The sequence below is a fragment of the Ovis canadensis genome, chromosome 4 (assembly GCF_042477335.2).
Source record: "Ovis canadensis isolate MfBH-ARS-UI-01 breed Bighorn chromosome 4, ARS-UI_OviCan_v2, whole genome shotgun sequence".
In the NCBI taxonomy this organism is placed as follows: Eukaryota; Metazoa; Chordata; class Mammalia; order Artiodactyla; family Bovidae; genus Ovis; species Ovis canadensis.
Window position 1 is genome coordinate 30,017,501 of NC_091248.1, and position 16,135 is coordinate 30,033,635.

The 16,135-nt window shown below is 40.1% G+C and overlaps 1 protein-coding gene across 1 annotated transcript in view; it reads right to left on the reverse strand.

The window, feature by feature from the left end:
- Positions 1 to 16,135, reverse strand: part of COL28A1 (collagen type XXVIII alpha 1 chain) — a 190,627-nt gene that overhangs the window by 163,269 nt on the left and 11,223 nt on the right. The window contains 6 exon segments of the mRNA XM_069587501.1: positions 87 to 131; positions 5,429 to 5,455; positions 9,536 to 9,577; positions 11,575 to 11,628; positions 14,035 to 14,091; positions 15,710 to 15,730. Coding sequence (XP_069443602.1) covers positions 87 to 131; positions 5,429 to 5,455; positions 9,536 to 9,577; positions 11,575 to 11,628; positions 14,035 to 14,091; positions 15,710 to 15,730 — 246 coding nt within the window.

Genomic DNA, 16,135 nt, shown 5'->3' on the forward strand with positions numbered 1-16,135 from the left:
CATTATGCTTCCCAGGATTTCCTCTTAAGGAAACTCAGCCCCAAAGAGATCACAGCTGTTAGCATTTTAAAAAGCATGTTCCTTACTTTGTCACCCTTTATGCCGGGTTTACCACATTCTCCACGTTCACCCTGAAAAATAAATACACAAGATAAAGAAGACGGTCATTCAGTGTTAGGATTCTTTTTATAAGATTCCCAGCAGAATCTTATGACATTAGCAGTCTGATGAATTAAACACAATTTTATCCTCAATACTGTGGGTTGTTTGCACATGGAACTCTGAAAAATTTTATCCTTGAGTCATTCCTAACTTAACAGAATCAAATTAGTAATACCACCTAATGAGGCTTCCCATTTTTGAGACATGGATGAAATTAAGAGGGAAGAAACTAAGGCTTAATAAGCATCTACGATATATTATATGCCCTTCGCGTATATGTGATTTAATTGAATCCACATTACAGCCCAGTGAGATCAGTTTTGCCATTCCTTTTTTTTTTTTTTTTGCAGTTTGGTCCTTAGATGTCTTTTTTTATTGACGTATAGTAGACTTGCAATATTAGATTAGTTTCAAGTGTACAAGATAGTGACTCAAAATTTTTATAGATTACACACCATCCAAAGTTATTCTAAAATATTGACTATATTCCCTGTGCTGGATATTACATCCATGTGACTTATTTATTTTATAACTGGCAGTTTGTACCTCCTAATCCCCTTCACTTTCATCTTATTTTATACATAAGGAAACTGAAGCTCAATAAGATAACTTCACTCCATCATTGAGCTAGTAAAGAGCAGTCAAGGTCTGAAACCAGATCTACTCAGAGTCAGAGACCTTGTTCTTTCCACAACACCGCATGCTCTGGCCTGAGCACCAACTTTGATCAGTTAGTAGCGTTTGCCTAGAAATCTGTGAGGAAAAGGTTCTAAGAGCATGTTCTGACTTGACAGAGAAGGGAGCCATGATGAATGAGCAAGGTCTGCAGTGAGAGAGAGGGTCAGGCGTGGCGGCAAGCGTGCTGTGTATTTTCCATCACCTCAGCCTACGGTCCTGCCTCTCCTGGAATATTAATGGGGGAAAAATTAACATTTAAATGATGCTTTACTGTTTATTATTAGTGTTATTTTATAGACATTATCTCAGTTAATCTGACATCGATGTAAATCATTTAAGTCACTGATGTAAATCTTTAATCATTTAATAATGTAAATCACGTCTGAGGTAGATAGTATTAGCTCAGTCTCACAGAATGAAAATTTGTGATTTAAATGTGACTTGCTCAGATAGAATGAGAACTGGGGCCTCTGAATACTAATCCATTTTATCAGACTTCTAAGACTTTTAATAATTAGAATTTCAAAGTAACAAAGTCAATTAGAAAAACAACTAAAGTTCGAATTTTCAAAGTGTGTTCACATATATATTTGTTTGTTCTGAGCCTCCAAGCAATTCATATTTTTAAGAGAAGGAAGTTCTGTTGGGGAGGGTAGATGATTTACATCAACGTCCATGCCAGCCAGTGACTCTTAATCCAGTGCCGTCACTACGAGTTTCTGTTTCTGCTGCTGTTTTATTATCTCTGTGCTGCTCTAGACCGTGCGTCTTGAACCACTAATACACAATGACGTAAGTAACTTATGCTAGCACGAACGTCACTGCCCTGCTTCCTTCATTAAGGAAATCTTGCTATGAAAAATGTCAGCTAAGCTAAACAGGACGTTCAATGATACAGTGGATTTATACTCTGCTGCAAGCTTCAGCTCCACACAAAATAGCAACAGTTTGCAGACTGACAGCCAACCTGCCGACCACACTTTGCTCTAAGAAGGGAAATGATCATTGTGACCACCAATTATGGATGCAGAGTGTGTGCCAAAACGTCTTGATGTTATTGCTGATCCCCACAACAGCCTTGCAAGGCATATATGTCTCCATTCATCACAAGGAAAATGAGGCTCAGACCGATTAAGCAGCTTGTTCATGACCACAATCTTGAGTCTGTTAGACGCCAAGTCTGTGTTCTTCCTTAACCACCCGGAGCTGAACAGGGCATGGTCTGCAAGTTACTCTTCACTAACCTGACATTCTGCCTGGGGCCCTGCCTAGGATATTGCTGGCATCTGCAGCAGGCAAGAGGGAGGTACAATTTTTAGATCCAACTATGCCTCTATTCAGAAGCAATCTGTCCTCCCTCCCCATCATATTGTGAGTCAGCCTGACCCAGGAAAAACTGAGCTTTCCCTGAAAACAAGCTGAACCTTTATTTCTCAATGCAAATGGAAAATCACTCTTGAAGAATCAATTAGAAAGCAATTAATTTATTGTTGTGGAGTAAAATGAATGGAAATAAATATGAGTGGAAATAAAATGAGCCAACCACCAAAATATAAAACAGAAAAGTACTGTAAATATGCTCCAAATTCTTTTGGCTAAAAACTCACTTTCCATTTGTCCAGACAGATTTGTTAGCTATAGGGTCCTGAGAGGCAGCATTGGTTTGAGGGTGATTGCCGTCAATGAAAATGCTGTACTCGTGTTATTTGCCTCTGCAAAGGCATTTTCTTCTTTGGTGGGCTCAGTAATCCCTGTGGAATGGTCACAGTTACAAAGTTCCTGAGAGCAAGCACTTCAGAAAACTCTGAACAGATTAGCTCTGTTCCCAGCCTCCAATTTCTGATGCCACTTCTGGTGAAATTCTGGCTTGAATGTGGATAGTTCAGGGTCCTTTCACTCTGATATCTTGTGTTTTCCAAACAAGGGCCCCTCCAGTAAACTTATTATTCTCCAGAAGTTTAAGTGAATCTCTTAAATATATATATACAGAGAGTTTCCTGGTGTTGATAATTAACATATTGTATAAATCAAAATGGCACCATGGAGAATTTTCTTCGGCTCTATGTATTTGGGACAATTTAGATAGTGTTGCTCACTCAGTCATATCTGACTCTTTCTGACCCCATGAACTGTCACCTGCCAGGTTCCTCTGTCCTTGGGATTCTCCAGGCGAGAATACTGGAGTGGGTTGCCAGTTCCTCTTGCAGGGGCTCTTCCCAACCCAGGTATCCAACCCACATTTCTTGCACCTCCTGCATTGGCAGACAGGTTCTTTATCATCTGAGCCACCAGGGAAGCCCATTTAGCACAATTATTTACAATCATGAAACTTTCTTAACTTTCCCATACTTTCATCTGTTCCCTGTCTCTTTATAATAGAACCATATATTTATAGACCAGCTAATAATTTACAGTACATTTTCACATCCATTATTCTATCTCACTTTCCAACCACCCTGTAAATTGTTTGTTTAGTCATAACCCATGACTGACTCTTTTGAGACCCCATGGACTGTAGCCTACCAGACTCCTCTGTCCATGGGATTTCCCAGGCAATAATAGTGGAGCGGCTTGCCATGTCCTTCTCCAGGAGTTCTTCCTGACTCAGGAATTGAACCCACATCCCCTGCATTGGCAGGTGGATTTTTTTTTTACCACTGAACCATGGAGAAAGCCTGATAAATTAAGGAGGCCTGCATTGATCCAGTTCTATACAGATGAAAAAACAGACATTCTAAGATATTGAGTTGTCCATGTTCTTATGGCCAAGTACAGAATCATGGCATTTCTTGCACTTTTCCCCTTTAAGACCTAACATTTCCAGTTTAGGAATATATTTATTTGTTTGTATGTAGGTTTAACTCTAATGTTTACAAGAGCCCTGGGGCAAGAGTGCAAGCAGAGGCCCACATACCATATATCTAAGTAGCTGAAAGTTACAAGTCAAGCTAATAAACTAGTACTGTTCTAACTTCCTTTCTTGACAAATGAACCTACAAAAGGAGTAAAAAGTTAAAGGAGTTTTGGAATTCCTCAGAGGTCCTGTGGCGGACCTTTGCAACCGACCTACAGCCCAGCTCCCACCTCACTTCCCATCTCCAGCTCCTTCCACAGCAAAAGAAGCTATGGGTGTGTGTCTGTGAAGGTGCCCCAAGCAGCATAACAAAGCCCCCTCCATGGCCCCTCCTGCCCCAGCAAAGCTTCCATTTGGTTTCCCTCAGGGCTAGGAAGACGATGGACATGGGAAAGAGGTTTGTGTGAGCCTTTGACGCGGGCTCAGGCCATTTGGCAGGGGCTTCTAGGGTGTTAGTACCCAAAGGATGATCGGGGAGAAGGGGCCATGGGCCTCTCACCCTGCAGACTCCTGGCTCCATCATGAGTGAGGAGGTCGGAGGGGACCCAGAACAGGACCCTGTAACGCAAGCCTTGGACTTCCCTGGTGACTCAGATGGTCAAGAACCTACCTGCAATGTGGGCAACCCAGGTTCAATCCTTGGATCGGCAAGATCCCCTGGCTACAGAACATCCCCTGGCTACCCACTCTAGTATCCTTGCCTGGAGAATTCCTTGAACAAAGGAGCCTGCTGGGCAATAGTCATGGGGTCGTAGAGAGTCAGACACGACTGAGCAACTAACACTTTCACTTGCCCAGGTCTGAGGGTTTTAGGACAGAATGAATGATAGCGACATGTTCTGATTTTAAATAGCTTATCTGACCATAGAGAGCAGATAATAATAGCAGCATAAACTTAGGAATGAACAACTGAACACTCTCAAAGATTCCTGAACTCCAGTCTAACGCATTATTTCTTTTGAATCAGTTTGATGTCATAATTTGTAATTTTCAAATAATCATAAAATAACAACTCATAACCTTTGTTTGTCAAATTCACTTCTCCTGTAAGTTCTACCTAGATGATTGACTAAATGAAATAAGTAGTTCTTTACTGCTTAAGCAGGATGACCCATCCTCTTTCCCCCAGTAGACGGTCTTATGTCTACATTTCATGGGAAGCTAAGTGCCAGGGGACTAGCCTAATTGCAGTATTGCTGTATTCTTTTGTATATAGAAACTTTTGGGCTGGATCCTTGTGATGCATGGCTATAAAAGTCAGGATTCTGTATTAAAAACAATTCATATTTGCAGGACTAAATTCTGATCTCAGGAATCTTGGGTCACCTTCTATTCTTTATAGCACATACCCATATCTTAAGTTCTATTATTATTTTATGTTAACAGTTTAAAATGTACTTAGGAATTTGAGAATCCAGACTTCCAAAAATAAGGTAAAATAACTTTTATTAAGTATATAAACGGGCTTCCCTAGTAGCACAGACAGTATCTGCCTGCAATACAGGAGTCCTGGGTTCACTCCCTGGGTTTGGAAGATCCCCTGGAGAAGGAAATGGCAACCCACTCCAGTATTCTTGCCTGGAGAATCCCATGGATGGAGGAGCCTGGTGGGCTACAGTTCATGGAGTTACAAAGAGTCCAACATGACTAAATGACTAACACATATACATGAGTATATAAATAGTTACATTTCTATTTTTCTTTATAAAATTCTATGTGTTGTTACCAACTTACCTTCTCACCCTTGTACCCAGGGATTCCCTAATTAAAAAAGAAAAGTAGAATACGATATTAGAAGGCATAGTTGGAGGAAGTATCTGATGTTTTTCATTTACAAAGTATAACAAAGCACATTTGTACAGTCTTGGAAAGTAAGACCATGTAAAGATAAGCTCGTTCACTTATCTTTGCTCTTAGAGAATGTGCATATAGTAGAGGGAAGAAAAGAACCCATGTTCCCTTTATTATATTCTATTCTTAGTTCCACATATTTTTTTTTCAAACCCAATTTCTTACCCTTTGGCCCAAAGCTAAAGGAGAGACTATATACACTGAAACTCACTGTAGCAGTGACAACCTATAACACTCCTTTCAAAATTGTTATATTGACTTTTAAACTATGAACTCTCACAGCTGAGGATGTTCCATGGAGACTGTTAGAGAAAGTGGCTTTGAAAACGAGCTGAGAGAATGACCTTTAAAATGCCCGTAAATACTTATATCCATTCAGGTCCTCCTTTCAAATTCGGTCTCGAATATAGAGCATCAAGGAAATGAATGGTTCCTTTGTCAACCCTGGTAAGACAGTGACCTTTAAGTTACTATATTTTATCCCACGCTAAATAAGGGGCCGGCGATTCTGCAGCTCTTGTGTGTCACTCTTGGGAACGCTGCACAGCCTTCTCCCTTGTGTCACTGCCCACAGTCCTTTAAGTAGCACGATACTGAATTTTAACCTGATTGGGAAATTACCAGCTTTAAGCAACACCAAGTCTTTAACTGGATCGAGTGTCTTTTTCACACAACTATAGTTTCCAAGTGTAAAAATAGAATTGTAAGATATATTTCTAAGTGAGCTGGAGAAACCAGTGGAATAAACAAGAAGTGAGTGTAGTTACGTGTGAATCAGAGTACAAAATTTTGTTGTGTAGGACTTTTTTTACAAAAGATAAAAAGGAAAACTTTAGGAAACAAATAACACTTCTCTCCAAATGTGCAGTCACTGAGAAATTGAAGAGTGAAACTAGTGAAAAGAAGGAAATGTTACGGTACAATTTAATCCATGTTGGAAACACTTATCCACGTGAATGGTTTAAGGTTTAGTATAGTGCTTAAAGTTGAAGGCCATAGGTAAACTGGTGTTCTTTATAAAAACAATTCATGTTTTCAGCACTAAAAAAAAAGCTGGACTTCCTATCTCAGGAATCTTGGGTGATCTGCATTCCCTGTAACCCACCATCATATTTAAAATCCTGTCATTATTTTATGTTCAGAGATGTGAGATTTTATTTAGGAAGGAGCCAATACAGTTTACAAAAATAAAGGAATGTTATTTTTTATAGCATAATTTTTTTCCTGTTTTATTTTCTTGCTTTTTTGTTTGTTTGTTTTCTTTTTAGTTTTTTCCCTGAGATCTCTGGTTTTACTTACTAGTTTTAAAATACTCAAATTTAAGACAGTCAACACTGTGCTCATTGGTCTCTGCAAAATTTGTTTCTGACTTTCCTATTTCTATTAACGGTACCATCATATTTCAAATCATACAGAAATCAAAAGTTTATAATCATCTTTTCTCTCTACTTACCCCTTCCATTCTTTTAATCCAACGAATTAAAATTCTCCAACAGCTTCCAGGGCACTTGGTTTCATACAGAGCTTCTTGTTTTTTGGTAATTACACCTATGTGTATAATCAATGTTGTTTTTTTTTTTTTTGGCCACACCACAGGAACTTTTCTTGGCCAGGGATTGAACGCATGCCTCATGCAATGGAAGCACAGAGTCTCCACCACGGGACCTGCATGTAGGTCCCAGGGCCCTTAGTTACAAATCAAGGCCCATGCGATCCAGCCCCTGCCTACCTCCCAGCCTCATCTCCTACCCCCACTCTTCCTCAAGCTCTGGCTCTCTTCCCATTTCCTGGGCCCATCAAGCTTCTTCCGCCTTGGTGCCTTTGTACCTACTGCTCTTTCTGCCTAGGAGCCCATGTGACCTTGTTTTGTATTTTCATCACCAACTCAATGGACATGAGTTTGAGCACGCTGCAGGAGTTGGTGATGGACAGGGAGGCCTGGTGTGCTGCAGTCCATGTGGTCACAAAGAGTCAGACGTGACTAAGTGACTGAACGGAACCTTCTCACTGACTGGAATTCTTATTCACTGATTCACCTACTGATTGCCTCCTGCTGCGTGAACACTTCGTGAAACATGGTCTCTCTACCTTGCTCACCTCCATTTCCCCGGCACACAATATAGGGCCCAGCACATAGCAAGTGCTCAGTAAATCGTGCTGACCAGCTGAGGCAGAGTGAGTCACCACATCCCTGCATTTCTGCACCTTTGTGGTTCTCACAGTGTTCCCCTCCTTTCTGTTTTGTCATCACCGTAGCTCAGTTCTGTCCAATATAACGTGAGCCACATATGTCATTTTCAATTCCTTCATAGGCACTTAAAAAATGTAAGAATAACAGGTGAAATTAATTTTTAATGACATGTTTTATGTCTCCTAACAGGTCAAAATTCTGTCATTTTAACACATGATCAATATTAAAAAATTATCAGTGAGATATTTTCTTTTTTTTTTTGATACTGAGTCATCTGCAGTCCATGGGGTTGCAAAGAGTTGGACACAACTGAGCAACTTCACTTCATTTCACTTCATCAAAATCCAGTGTGCAGTCCGTTCCGCCAGCACGCCGCCCCTCCGGCCTGCCCGTCCTGCCCGCCGGTTGAGCAGACGTGGCCAGAGGCTCACACTGGCCAGAGCAGCTCTGGCCAATTAATGTCCCTGTTACTTCTCATGCAGCCTGTAGCAACAGACCTCTTCAAAGTACACTCTCTGCTTATCCCCACTTCGGTTTTGCTTTCAGAGCCAGGCCCAATTAATCCAAAACCACAGCTCTGGGGCCATGCGCCTCATCTAAAATCTCAAGGGGAGTCCATCACCCAGCAAAGCCCAGCCTTCCAGGCATCAGGGGCCAGCCACTCTGCCCCTCAGGCTGTGTCTGCCAGCACTCCTCCTGAGGCCCCATTTCACGATTCCTCACTCTCTGTCCTCCCCCTGGTTGCTGCTCACAGCGCTCTCCAGCCGCAATGCCTGCCCCTCCACCTTCCAGTCCGTCTTGATCTGACCTGCCCCTTCACTCTTCACTCGTGAGGGCTCATCCCATAGAACCCACTCTGACAGCTCTAGTCTTCTCTGAATGCCCTTTATACATAATATTTGATGCATGAAATTTTTATACTGTTTTGACATTCTGCCTCATATTGTAGCTGTTTTAGCTCTCCTCTGAGATAATGGATGTTCCTGAAAATAAGTACTTTGTCTTAATTTTATTTTCACTAACAGTATGCTTTATACATAGAACATACCTAAAATGAAGTCTTTCCTGAATGAATAACACAAATTTCTGAAGGAATTTCCATTGAGCTTATCAAGCTTTCTATCAGATTTTCCATGACATTGATTACAAACGCCAAGAGAAGTGTTTTTTAAGCCTCTGGGTCTGAGTCCTGGGCTTTTTCATCCAAGGGGATAAGCTGAGAGAGAAACATAATACAGCTTCCTTTTAAGTTCCTGTATACCTCTCTGCTATTTGCTACACCACTGCAGTTCTCCAGGAAAATGCAAAAGAAGAAATGTATTGCAATTATTTCTCAGTCGTTCAGTCTCTGACATCATCTAATTTTACGTATGGTAAATCAACCAGAATGATCTCTTCTTTTGCCTGTAGAATTGGATTTACAAAACTATAGTTGAGATGATGTCATTCTTAGGCTCCCCAGATCTTTAAATTAATCTTTTTATTTTTTATAAAAAGCACAAGAAGCAGAGCAAAATATTTTTCTCATTTGAGCCTTTCACAAATCTCAGCTTGAGCATCAAGGGGCGTCATGTGGTGGAGCACTCTGTCCCGTCCTCACTCCTTTTGGACAGAGTATTTTCTCCTCACATTTCAGCTTCTGAGATCATAATCTGTCTGATTGCCTGTCTGAGCCGTCCAGAGCACAGGTAGACATAAATCATTTTTGCACTTGCACTGCAGGGGTCAAAATGATCCATTACCGAATCTTAGCATCCTGGGATTACTTTCTTAGGAAGGCATTTCAGTCAAGTACATACCCCTGGGCCCCTTTCTCCAGGTTCCCCTTTTTGAGCATCACCCTGTGACAAGAAAAAATTCAGTCAAAATTCCACAGCCCTGCAGAGCAAGTGATTGCTCAATAAAATGCACTCCTCAGAATTCCCAGATTAATAGGTCAACCCGATGGGAAAAGTATCTTTGACCTTGACCACTGACTGACATTCTCACCATGCAGTCTAAGGAAGAAGCCAGCAGTTCAGATAGCCTTTGCCCTTTGAAGTGAAGCCAGATGTATAGGGTGCAGAATACAGGTATGTTTTCACAGCTCAGGCTGAGACTCGCGTGCTAGTTTAACAACGCAGCCGTTGTTCTCAAATAGACCATTGTGGCCTCTCTTAGAGCCAGCCACTCTGGCTTTTCTCCAAGGGGCTTTGGAATGTTTTCCAAAATGTCCTTAAGAGTGATTGCTTGATTTCAGCAAGACTTAGGAAAATATATTATGTGGCACACAATTACAAGCCAAATAAATGAAATGGTCACAAAGACTTACAACAGGTATTTAACAAAGCAAAAAGAAGACGTGATGGCATTAGTTCAGATCCGTAGAAAGTGGGTGAGTGTAGGGGTGTGAGTGTGACTTTGTGTGTGTTGTAAAGCCACCCAAGAATACTTTACGTTCCCTCTCTTTGGCAAGCAGGCAATTTGCAAAATGCTTTCATGCTTCTAACTTATATTTTTCATTAACTCCCTAAACCTATTCTCAGGAATGGAGTTATTGGGATTAAAAATTTGAATATTTGAATGCTTCTTATGTAGTGCCTAATTGCTTCCCAAAATGTTTGTGTTTGTGCCAAGTTACCCTTGCAATGAAAAAGAAAGTAGTTTCACCACCATATTGCTAGTTATTATTGTTTTAATATTGCTATGTTAGTTACTTTAAGAAACTTTTTAAAATTTAGAATACAGAAAAAACAGTGTGAACTAGATATGAACTATGTGAACTTCCCTCCACCGCCCCCTCCAAAATGCCCCAGAGCCTTGGAGTCCAAAGTTTCTAAAATGTGAATAATTAGTATTAAAGGGCACCTCATTGTCAGTCTTTAAATTTCATCCATTATCCAGTGAAATTAGACATTTTTCTATTTCTTTATTCACTGGAGTTTTTTCCTCTCTTGAAAACTGTTTGTGTCTTTTGACCATTTAATTATTCATTTCTCACCTATTTTTATAAAGTTGTTATGCATTATGGCAGGGCTTCCCAGGTGGTGCTTGTGGTAAAGAATCCTCCTGCCAGTGCAGGAGACTAAGAGACACGGGTTCAATTCCTGGGTCAGGAAGATCCCCTAGAGAAGGAAATGGCAACCCACTCCAGTATTCTTGCCTGGAGAATCCCATGAACAGAGGAGCCTGGTAGGCTACAGTTCATAGGGTCACAAAGAGTCAGACACACCTGAAGTGACTTAGGACATCAGACGGATGCGTTATAGCAATTACCTCAATGTCCATTGTATTTTACATAAACATTTCCATATATGTCTTCCTCTTTATTTTAATTATTGTTTTTCATTGAATACAATTTTTCTTTAAATTTTCACATGATTACACTTGTTAATCTGTCTCCTGGGATATATAATTTGATATAATTTTTTAAATCAAAGATTTGCTTTTTTGGATGGCACACAAAGAAAAGAATTAAGGAATTCATAAAGGAGTTTTAATTCTTAAAACTCAAGTGCCAACCACAGTGTGTTTTGGAATATGTATTAATGATTCATGAAACGTTGTAGTACTCAGTTTAGGCCACCATTATTTAAGAATGAGTTTCTCTTTATTCAGCTCCCTAGGTTTCCTGAATCTATTGACTGAAATGGCCATATGCTTCTCTGAATTTGTAAATATAAGCTTATACAAGCCAGACAGATAATGCAGGAGGCAAACAGCCTGTATTCTTCACAGGAATCATCAGATTTTTTTTGGCATTGGCATAAAGTACAATGCTTTGTTTTCTTAATTTTTGTTCTTTAAGTAGAACTAGAAGGAGTACATTGCTTTAAAGAAAAGCTGTTTAGTCATTTACCGTGTTTCCTTTTGGTCCTCGCTCACCTTTGATACCTGGGTTTCCATGTGTACCCTGAAGGCAAAGGGGAAAAAGATTATATGGAACAGCCATTCTATTCGTTTCCTACACCTTACAGTGATTTCTTATCAGGTTCATCCCATAAAATGAGAGAAGATTATAAAAACAAAACGTTGCCTACCAAGCAAAGATTCAACTCTGCTTTCCCTTACTACACACCAGGAAGATGGCAGTCTCGAATAGGCAGATTCTCTAGATTTGCTCAAAAAAAGATAATGTCTCTCTCTCCCTGATATCCATGAGAGAGTTTCAAAAGATAGGATAAGAGAGTTCTTCAGATTTGTTCCAGAAAGGCATTTTATTTTCCTGTTCTCAAATCACCAAAAATCTCACTCTTCTGTGAACCGGTTTTGGGAACACTCAATAAATGCCAAATGACATAGTTCTATGACTGTGGACTGACAGGCCACAGTCTAGAGGGTTCCAAAGAGTCAGACACAGCTGAGTGACTATGCACACATGTACACATATGGCTATCCCTATAAAAACATGGTACAGTAATCTCTTCTAACAATATTGAGTGACTGAAATTGTCAGATTAGCTTAGCAATCGTAAGTTTTCTGTTTATTCTAAAACATGATTGAATATCCCAAGCAAACGTTTCCTGCCCATTTCTTGGTGTAACAAGTATAAACTAAGACTGCATAGGAAGAAGTTAAACCTCTACTCTGACCAAAATCAGATTCTACTGACTGCCACATTTTCATGTGATGTATCTAGTGTGTATTTTGAAGAAAAAAATTAAGACAAACATTCTCTCTTTCTGATGCCTTGATTGGTAGAATGATTTGAAAACATATAGGTTTTAGACCCAAGACTCAGAAGAAAATGTGTCCGAGTCTAAGAAATTCGCTGTGCACATTTCCGTCCTTGCCCCCAAATGCAAGCATCAGTTCAAAACCATTATTCATGCATTTTTGTGAAATGTCTCCTCTGGGCTCTTGACCGCTAAGGTTTGAAATCACAGAAGAAAATGAAAAACTGAAAGAACATCATCAGTTCAGTTCCGTCGCTCAGTCGTGTCCGACTCTTCGCGACCCCATGAATCGCAGCACACCAGGCCTCCCTGTCCATCACCATCTCCCGGAGTTCACTCAGACTCACGTCCATTGAGTCCGTGATGCCATCCAGCCATCTCATCCTCGGTCGTCCCCTTCTCCTCCTGCCCCCAATCCCTCCCAGCATCAGAGTCTTTTCCAATGAGTCAACACTTCGCATGAGGTGGCCAAAGTACTGGAGCTTCAGCTTCAGCATCATTCCTTCCAAAGAAATCCCAGGGTTGATCTTCAGAATGGACTGGTTGGATCTCCTTGCAGTCCAAGGGACCCTCAAGAGTCTTCTCCAACATCACAGTTCAAACGCATCAATTTTTCGGCACTCAGCCTTCTTCAGAGTCCAACTCTCACATCCATACATGACCACAGGAAAAACCATAGCCTTGACTAGACGGACCTTAGTCGGCAAAGTAATGTCTCTGCTTTTGAATATGCTATCTAGGTTGGTCATAACTTTCCTTCCAAGGAGTAAGTGTCTTTTAATTTCATGGCTGCAGTCACCATCTGCAGCGATTTTGGAGCCCAAAAAAACAAAGTCGGACACTGTTTCCACTGTTTCCCCATCTATTTCCCATGAAGTGATGGGACCAGATGCCATGATCTTCGTTTTCTGAATGTTGAGCTTTAAGCCAACTTTTTCACTCTCGTGTCTAAAAGCGTGTATTAGAGGAATATCTAGCATCTCCAGTCATTGTGATGTCATTTCCAACACCTACCCAGAATAGACATGGCACCTACCAGGTATTAGGGCAGAATATAAAGGAAGCGCGCATGTCTTTGGGGATTATCATTTCAAGTACTGAGCCATGTTAGCAAATCCTGCCATTTATCTCCAGTTGCCAAGTGGTGTCTTCCATTTCACACAATTCACTAACATCTAGAGCTCCCTAACAAGCTTCCTCCCCACTAGGCATTTTTGGGGTTGTACTTGGTTAACTGTGAAGACACAGTTAACTTCTGGAGCAGTCACTTGTTTGTAGTTAGAAGTAGGATGAAGCTTTGCCTAGCTCACTGAGGACCTATATGAACCCTTTCTCTATATTTTCGCTTCAGTATTGAGAAACTCTGGCTCAAATTGTCGCATCAGAAGAGATGCTGAAATATCCTTTGTGGGAAGAGCATCTGATTTTAAGGCAAATCTGCCCTCAGTTCAGGTCAGTAAAATCCCAAGCTTATTTCTTAGGACAGAATGTATCCCTTTAGGAATAATAGAAAGACACAACATTTCCGTTTTTGCTGCAATTTGCTTTTCAACAGCACAAAGTAGCCCAGTGTTTTCAGGATAGAGTATCATGGCTAGGACTTCCTGAGCTGACCCTAAGTTCAAAGCAGAAATATACTCACAGGAGGCCCTGGATCGCCGGGATCCCCCTTCTCACATTCACAAATCTTGCGTTCACACTAAATCAACAATGAAACACAACGTTAACACACAGTGAAATACAGCATATTAAATCTCATTCAACATATAACGAAATGGAGCACTCCCTTGAAGAAACTTTACCTTGAAAATTTATGGAGCTTTTGCTCTCTCTGTTAAATTCTTCTAAGAAAACTCTGAGCTAGGATGAGCCAGCTAATAAAGTATTAAATGTTGGCATGGTTAAATAAAATAGACCTCCATTAAAAATGGATGTATTAATATAACATCTACTTGTCAGTTAAAACGAGAAAACAAACATTTTCGGTGGACTTGGAATTTCTGCTGTTTTTCTTCTATATAACACATCCAGGTTCAATAATATACAAATATTAAATACTGCTTTACTCAACAAAGGAAATTTTTTTATTTAAACCATAGTTTATCAATTCTGAAATGCATCTTTTTTCTTATTTTCACATCTTTGAAATCAGAAGAAGTATTCTATGAGTCAGGCTTGACCAGGATGAAACGGGTGTTTTCTGCACATGCCCTCCCACTCTTCCAGAATGAGATGGAAGAAAACTCCAAAGGCACAACCAGAGCACTTGAAGAAATGCTGTGTCATCTATACTTTGTGTGGCACAGGGGCTGGTATTTTGTGCAAAAGCCAGGGCAGCAATGACTCTGAGACAGAAAGTGATTCAGAAGATTTCGACTTTGAATGCAAAGAAGTTGCAGAAATAACCAATTTTGTTTGCTTATATTTTCTCTCTTAAGTATGCGCAAAAGTGATACCGGATTTAAAAATCTATATCTAAGTACATCTAAAAGGACTCTTGCCTCAAGTACAAAATTAAAAGTTGTGACTCACAAGAAGGCACTGTATCATATTTTAAGTGGCAGAGAGCTTTTTAAAAATCTCTCTAAATGGCACATAAAATAGTGATGTATCTGACCATGTATGATTCAGTGAAGCATGGTTCTCTACAAGCTTTGGTTGGCTCCGAAGTATTTTATGTGATACTACTTATAAGTGTCCTCATGTTAAAGAAGCAATTTCTTGAACGAAGTTCAGATGTTCTAAACCCTCTACCCAGAAACATACGTCCAGTACAGCAGTCCTCAGCAAGCTGATGGTCATCAATTGTGCTGAGTACTGTCCAACCAATATTGGCCAGCTTCCTTCACCAATTGATCTGGTGGGCACCATCAGGGAGGAGAATGAGCTTAGTCAGTCATCAGGCAGCAGGGGTGACTCTGAGCCCTGTCCATTAGCCAGGAACACTACTTCATCCTGGCCAACTCAAGGCATACTAGAGTGGAGGACCCACATAAGCAGTGGGTATTGAGACCCAGTTAGGATGAAGGAAGCAATATCAAAGGAAGCAAAACTGTTTCATGTGCATTATCACTGATTCCTAAAACCACTCTCTAAAATCATTTAAATATTTCCTACTTTTTCTAAAATTTCCAACCTGCAATGGATATGGCAACATAAAAGAAATTAAGTGGCTGCCTCAAAATAGAGCAGCTCATTTTTTAAAAGTAAGGGTTTTTATTTAGTCACACCTTACCTTCTAATGTGAATGATAATGCTGATTTGATTATGTGAGCGTTTTAGAGTAATTCATAGTAATCAAAGCATGTGGTGCTTACCTTCTTTTCAAATAAGATATCCTAGGAGGGAAAAAAGAATGAAACATTAACTCAATTCATGATTCTGCTTCCAGCTTCTTATTAGCCTTAATTATTCCCAATGGGATATGCAATTTCCAAGAAGAATAGCAAGTGAGCCTTTTTAATCTTATAAAAGCAGTAAAGTCCCAGCCAACCACCCAAGGAGCACTCTGAGCCATATACTAATAGAAGACATGAAAGATACTAACATTAAAAATATTTTTTTCTGGAAACTTCATCCTATTGCATCCCATGTTTTCTCTCTTGTTCCTTTTTATCAGCTCTAAAATCTCCATAGTTTGGCTACAAGCTCAATCAGCCATAATGAGAATTTTCTTTCTTTTATTTACAAAGACTTATGTAATTGTGTTGGAGAAGGCAATGGCATCCCACTCCAGTACTCTT